Raw genomic sequence first — 7,500 nt, 5'->3', positions numbered from 1 at the left:
TAGGGTAACGTCTGGCTGTCTCGTCAGAGACTGCAGCAGATCAAACAGTGAATTACACACACACACACACACACAAACTCTGAAACTCCTTATATGCTCTTGTATTTCCAACTAACTATATAGACATGACTTGACTCTTTTTAGAAGGAAGGACTCAAAACACTTCGATTGTGGATAAATTATTATTTGTGTTTGGACTTATATATTCTTTATTTTCGTTACCCTTGGCTAGAGCCCTTCCTACATATATCCCTCCCACGCACATAAGACACACCATGGGGTAATTAAGCATTCTATTCAAGAACAAATGTGTAGCTATTAGTGTCCACCTGTAAGGCTAAGGTAAGAGGTGCCCTGACGATGATATAACGAGGCATTTGTCGCCCGTACCTAATGCCACGAAACACGAAGCCTCAAGGAATTCGAACTCTGTAATACTCCCATGTGTTGGATTATTTATTGCTTCTTAATCTCATCTTCCCTTTGTTCCTCTCCATGGGTAGGTGTGATTGTAGAGGCATTTCGTTATATTTGAAGATTACATGCACATTTATTTCATCATTTCACTTTCACTGCCACAATTACATCTTCTTGCCAAAGACTTAATCAAATATTATCTGTTATTTTTTGCTCCGTGTGCGTCATGCAAATATTTTCTTACTATGCTTTCTATGTTAACAGAAACACAATAGCAATGAAAAAAATAGTTCAAACACCGTATTTCGACCTGCAGCTTCTCTTCCTCTCTTGCATCGTCAGGTATCAACGCACGACGTCCTTAGAACACCACTGCCGAAATAACACTGCGTTCCAATCTACATTTTCCTTTCCCTCTCTTTCATCGCCAGGTACCTTAGTATAGAGCATCTTAGAACACATTCAAACAATACTGTATTTCAATATATACTTTCCATCCTTCTCTTGCATCTTCAGGTACCATCGTGCGACGCCCTTACAACACTTTAACCTCTTCAGTACTGGGATGCATATTTACTACGAGTTTTGGATGTGATTAGACGATTTTATTTACATTAGCAAGGGTTTATGAAGGTCAGAAGATTAATGGCCAGAGTTTTCATTATTTTATTTCCCCTTTAAGTTTTTGAAGCTGTGTTAAATCGTCAAATAGTAAGCAGAATGAATATGGAAATGCGTCATGGTATTGAAAGGATTAATATGGAAAATGACACTGAATTCCAACCTACACTTTCCCTTCCCTCTGTTTCATCGTCAGGTATCATCGTGCGCCGCCCCGAGAGTACCGCCAAGGACAGACTGACAGTATACATGCTCCCTTTTTCCTCCGGGGTGTGGGCTTTCCTCCTCGTGTCCATCCCCATTGCCTCCCTCGCCATGTACCTCGCCACCATCCCACGCCGTCGTCTTAACCGTCGCCTCCTGCGTCTGCTGTCGGCCTGGAGAGGATATGGTAGTGTGAGGAAGCCTTCACCGGTGCCGTCCTCCCCAGTCAAGATCTTCGTCACCAGTGCGAGTGAGGTGCGTGAAAGGAATGTGACTTTATGCTGATTTTTAAGTGATTTTACGGTTCCAGTGACAGTTGAACGGGATTTCTTCTTTATCAAGAGCAGTCACAATCATGAAATCTCAGCTTATCATCTCTGGCCTTTGAAAATTGTTATGGTGTAAGGAGTTTTTATGATTTTTATTTATTTTTCTTGTCTTTTCCTTGTCCCAGAATGCAACCCGTACCCGCCTGTGGGATGTAGACGTCAGTTGGTCCGCGCTCGTTTTGAGGGAGAAGGGAGAAGAGAAGAGTGAAGCAAAAGAAGAGGAAGAGGAAGATGTGCCTTGCTCCTTCCTAGATGGTCTCTGGTTTGCGTCCACCGTCCTTATGCAACAAGGTGAGTGTCTGTCTGTCTGTCTGTTTGTTTGTGTTTATTTGTATGTATTTCTAACTTAATATTTGTACGTAAGAGAAGCACTGGTATAATATATATATATATATATATATATATATATATATATATATATATATATATATATATATATATATATATATATATATATATATATATATATATATATATATATATATATATATATATATATATATATATATATATATATATATATATATATATATATATATATATATATATATATATATATATATATATATATATATATATATATATATATATATATATATATATATATATATATATATATATATATATATATATATATATATATATATATATATATATATATATATAGAGAGAGAGAGAGAGAGAGAGAGAGAGAGAGAGAGAGAGAGAGAGAGAGGATATATATATATATATATATATATATATATATATATATATATATATATATATATATATATATATATATATATATATATATATATATATATATATATATATATATATATATATATATATATATAGAGAGAGAGAGAGAGAGAGAGAGAGAGAGAGAGAGAGAGAGAGAGAGAGAGAACATAAAAAAAGTAAAAAAATATCTGTTACTGGTGATGGTGGTGGCGGTATTGACAGGACAGGAGGTGGTACCCAACAGTGGTGTGGCCAGGGCGGTGTTCGGAGTGGTGTGGGTGTCGTCTGTCATTCTGTACGCCGCCTACACCTCCAACCTGGTCTCCCACTTCACCGTCACCAGGTAAAGGAAGCCGTGACTCACCACTCACGGATGCCTCGATTGGGTAAAAGTTGGCAAAATATACAAGAATGTGAAAAATGCCACTGCTACTACTACTACTACTACTACTACTACTACTACTACTACTACTACTACTACTACTACTACTACTACTACTACTACTACTACTACTACTACTACTACTACTACTACTACTAATGATAATAATAATAATAATAATGATAATAATGATAATAATGATAATAATAATAATGTGTGTGTGTGTGTGTGTGTGTGTGTGTGTGTGTGTGTGTGTGTGTGTGTGTGTGTGTGTGTGTGGGGGGTGTTTCCCACCATAAGAATGAAACTGACTATATCTCATTTCACGAATATTTGTTTCCATAAAAATACCGCCACTTAGTATGTTTACGAGACATTCATATTGAAATTTATTAAAACAATGAAAAATGTTGGAGGAAGAGAAATAGAAAGAGAGAGAGAAAAATCAAACAGGATGTAGCATTTACCAGAAACTTTAAAAGAATATATTAACGAAGTGTCGGTATCTCGATCGTACATCAAACTTGTGCTCGTAATGTGCGGGAATTCCTTGAAGTGGATTATGCATGTTTCCTAAATGTAGCGAGACAATGCAATGCCGCCAGTCTTTAGCACAACACGCGGTAGCAGTAACGGTGCATGCAGGAACAGTACGCTGAAGTCACGGGGCGGGGATGGTTGTTTATGAGGCGCGTGATGGTATAGCCTGTATTGTCTTCAGTGATTTATCTTTGCACAGTGGAGGCGAGTGAATCCATGTGGCACCCATTCATATACATACACGCACACACACGTTACCTAAGTTTAGAGTTTAAGCAACTCTATCGTGATACAAAACATGATAATATAAAAGTTGCAAAAGATAAAAAAAAAAAAAAAAAAAAAAAGGAATGGACATACCAGTATCAACACACACACACACACACACACACACACACACACACACACACACACACACACACACACACACACACATTAATGGAATAACAAAATCCATGTCTAATCTTGCCTTTATCATTATAGAAAGCCACACCAAACAGAACTTACCCTTTGCCTATAGCAACACAAAATTAACTGTAATGATTATTGATGAAGGGAGGAACTGTGATGAATGGCGGATAGATATGGCAGGTGACGGTGATGGCAGTGGGGACAGGGAGACAGACGACAGTGTACTTCGACAATGGGTTGCAAGGGTATGATAACAAAGAAAAAAATAACTGAGAAGATTTGGGTGTATCTGCGTATTGGAGGACTGTTGTGGTGACAGTATTGATAGTGATGTGATGAACTGGTGTATGTCACGTTACGAGTGGCGAGGAGTGGTGATGATTCTGACAATGTGATGACCTTTGTTAGCGCTGGATGATGGTAATCACGCTAAAGAATGAAGAATATGAAACAGATAATGATGATAGTAAAGAAAATAAAAGAGCCACTGGCCATCAGTAATGAAGTAAAATGCTCATTTGAGTACCAGTTTCTAAAGAGAAGTTGAATAGGATAATTAAGCGTGAAAGAACAACTTTCTTCAAATCTCCCCTCTTGAAAGAATTAAGTTATAGCAAGGTGGAAATACAGAAACAGGCAGGGAATTCCAGAGTTTACTAGAGGAAAGGATGAATGATTGAAAGTACTGGTTAACTCTTACATTAAAAGGTGAACAGAATAGGGATTAGAGAAATAAGAAAGTCATGTGCAGTGAGGCCGCGGGAAGAGGAAAAGAGGAATGCAGTTAGCAAGATCAGAAGAGCAGTTATTGTGGAAATAGTGGTAGAAGATAGCAAGAGATACAAAAATGCTGTTATATGAGAAAGAGACTGAAGACACTCAGTCATAGAAGAGGTGTTAAGAAGATTAAATGCTTTTCATAGTGACGGTAATAGTGACAGATGATAATGGCCTCGACGGAAGGTGACGGATGAAGGTGACACAAAAACAGGTTAGTGGGTGATAATGATAGTGGCGCATATATGTTGGTCTGTGACGGCTGATGGTGTCCTGTAACTGCCCCCACAGACTGTCTCTCCCTGTCAACAATCTGGAGGAGCTGGTGAACAGTGACTACAAGTTTGGCACCAGACCGGGCTCAGTGTACATCGATAACTTCAAGGTCAGGCACTACGCGACTTTTCTTTTCAGTAACCAGGCCAGTGGGGACAGTGTGTGTGTGTGTGTGTGTGTGTGTGTGTGCATAAAACATGTGATTAAAGGTCTTTATCTCATTTGTCATTTGCTGAAGTCGTAGGTTTCTTTAGACATGCTGCTGGAAAAATAATAATAAATAAATGAAAAAAAAAGAAAAAATAGACAGGATAGCCGTTCGGTTCTCCTTATTGTATTTTTTTTATTTCACAATTGGAATTCTTGTTAAATTATCAATCCAGTCATGGAAACCTCTTTAAAAAATCCAACTTCCACTAAAATTTGTTAGATCAGACGAAGAAGGCGATGGAGGACTTGATAATACGTCCCTACTATGCGTTGGTTGTCTCGTGTTGGACCAACCCCAAAGTTTGTTAGATTAGACGACATAGGTGCATGAAAGGCTTGATAAACGAAATGCATTGGCTCCATAGTTTCAGCTGGCCAATGCTGTTAAATTATCAATAACTTCCAACTTCCATCAAAGCTCATTAGATTAGACAAAGTGGATGATGACAAGCTTATTAATACTGTAATACCTTGGTTGTCCCTGCTGGCCTAGGCTTCAGACACCGGGGTGTACCAGGCGGCCTCCCACAAGCTACAGTCATTTGGCACCTCCGTCCTCATGCCCACGTACGAGGATGCCATACGCAGAACACTTCAGGGATCCTACGCCTTCATCGGGGACTCAGTGGGTAAGAATGGCGCGTATTCTGAAACACTGTGCTCTCTCACCACGACTATTCTCAAAGGGCACGTTCTCAAGACTGCTTCCCCTGTCAATAGTGTAGGAATCTTGTCAGTCCGTCACTACGAGGGGCGATCAGTAGAACCATTAGAATATCTTTAAAAACTTGAGCAGCTTCAAGTACTAGACCCTTGTGAATGTGTACTGGGGGGGGTTGGGGGGTGGCGTGGAAGTGTTTTAGAGTATTATCCTTTTGTTCGTATGTTTTTGTTTATTATGTACAAAGAAGAAAGACTCAAGCACAAAGAGAAATTGATAGAAGAAAAAAATACCATTAATTGCCTCCTTTTTCCTCCATAAAAGACTTAAAACTCACTTCTACTAGACCAGTTAAGCACAGACAACCGTTGCAGGAAGATTTATTATTCTTTTTACTTCCTTTTGTAAGTGATGAGCAGTGCGTGTAAGTTTGCTAAGTGATGGTGTGTCGTGACTGCAGGGGCGTGCTCGCTTGTAAGTTACGTATGAGAGGCAAAGACAGAAGGGAATGTTTATGCAGTGAAGTGGTGTTTTGTAGTGTCTGACACGCAAGAACGAATCCATTTTGCGCAAATGTCACGCACTTTTTTTTTCTTATTAAATTTTCATTCTTTCAATTAACCTTTCCTTCTTATATATAATGATGTAAGTGGTTTATAAACAGTAACGTTTAATTCTGCTTTCTTTTCGCCAACTCAGAAAATTTATCTTTTTATCATTCATTCCTTTTATCACTTTTTTGTATTACTATATCTTAAATGGTCTAAGTAATTAGTTAATTCTTTAATGGCTTTTTAATATCACCTTTCTGTATATTAATTCTGTACGATCTTTTGCAATGGTTTATACAGCAGAGACCTTGTTATTGTTATTGTTGTTGTTGTTGTTGTTGTTGTTGTTGTTGTGTACGTATGGTATATTCATCCTGTCTTTTATTAAGTCGACCTTCTCGCTATTACAGTAATTTTCATAATATATAGCACTTACACACTCGTACACGCTTATTTACTGTTTTCTTGTCATTGTTGTATCTATTGTTCACACGTACCAACTTTCATTTTTCCCTCGTATTTATTATCATTATTTATTTACTTATTTTAATGTTTTTGCTAGTCTTTAGCCCTGCCTTTTATTCATTAACGCTTTTATCAACATGTTCATCGAAGTACTAATTTACTTACATGCCTTCCTGTTTATGGAATATCATCGCTGTGCTCACATACATTTAGCTATTTAGAAATTCGTCTGTTTATAATATCTATCTGTGTAGGTTCAGCAATTTATTTACCAACTTAGGCATTCATATTACCTATCTAATATACCTGGTACAACAATTTTCTTTCCAACCTACTTATCTGCACCTACTCAGTAATGTATTAGGAAAATAATATTACCTTTACTTTCATCAAACCATTAAAAAGCCATAGTAAGTCTTTATGCGTGACAGACTTGCTTACCAACTTAGCCATTTATATTACCAATTTATCTACACCAGTTTTGCAACCTCGAAGGAGAAAGTGTATTTATTGTCGCCACAGTATTCAAAAGGCCAGAGTTGACCCGCGATTGCCTTGCTTATCTATCAAAGTATAGTATTTAGCCATGAAATAAAGTGAAGTACAAACACACACACACACACACAGTTCCTTGGGCCTCTCGTGATTCCGAATTCCCCTTCTATCACCTGTGTCTCTCTCCTCTCCTCATCTTCCCTCCCTATATATGAGTTAAAGGGGCTCCGAGTTTAACCCTTTTTTTTTTATATACCAGGTGGGCTTTTCACGGGAATTTATGGGCTAAATGGGGTACTTTTTTAGGGTACCTCCTATCTCAAAGCCCACCCGCTAGGAAATCGTTGTCCCGAGTGAGGAAGCCCAACCTACACTCCGACCGTGGACAGGATTCGAACCCGTGCGCTTGGAGACCCCTCGGACCCCAAAGCACGC

The 7,500-nt window shown here is 38.1% G+C and overlaps 1 protein-coding gene across 1 annotated transcript in view; it reads left to right on the top strand.

The window, feature by feature from the left end:
* Positions 1-7,500, top strand: part of LOC123508376 — a 31,280-nt gene that overhangs the window by 10,863 nt on the left and 12,917 nt on the right. Inside the window, exons 10-14 of the mRNA XM_045262056.1 lie at positions 1,235-1,497; positions 1,697-1,862; positions 2,520-2,640; positions 4,699-4,792; positions 5,387-5,522. Coding sequence (XP_045117991.1) covers positions 1,235-1,497; positions 1,697-1,862; positions 2,520-2,640; positions 4,699-4,792; positions 5,387-5,522 — 780 coding nt within the window. The remainder of the gene's footprint in view (positions 1-1,234; positions 1,498-1,696; positions 1,863-2,519; positions 2,641-4,698; positions 4,793-5,386; positions 5,523-7,500) is intronic.

The sequence above is a fragment of the Portunus trituberculatus genome, chromosome 24 (assembly GCF_017591435.1).
Source record: "Portunus trituberculatus isolate SZX2019 chromosome 24, ASM1759143v1, whole genome shotgun sequence".
Lineage (NCBI taxonomy): Eukaryota > Metazoa > Arthropoda > Malacostraca > Decapoda > Portunidae > Portunus > Portunus trituberculatus.
The sequence above is the reverse complement of the archived record's forward strand: the minus strand, read 5'-3'. Positions and strand labels throughout refer to the sequence as shown.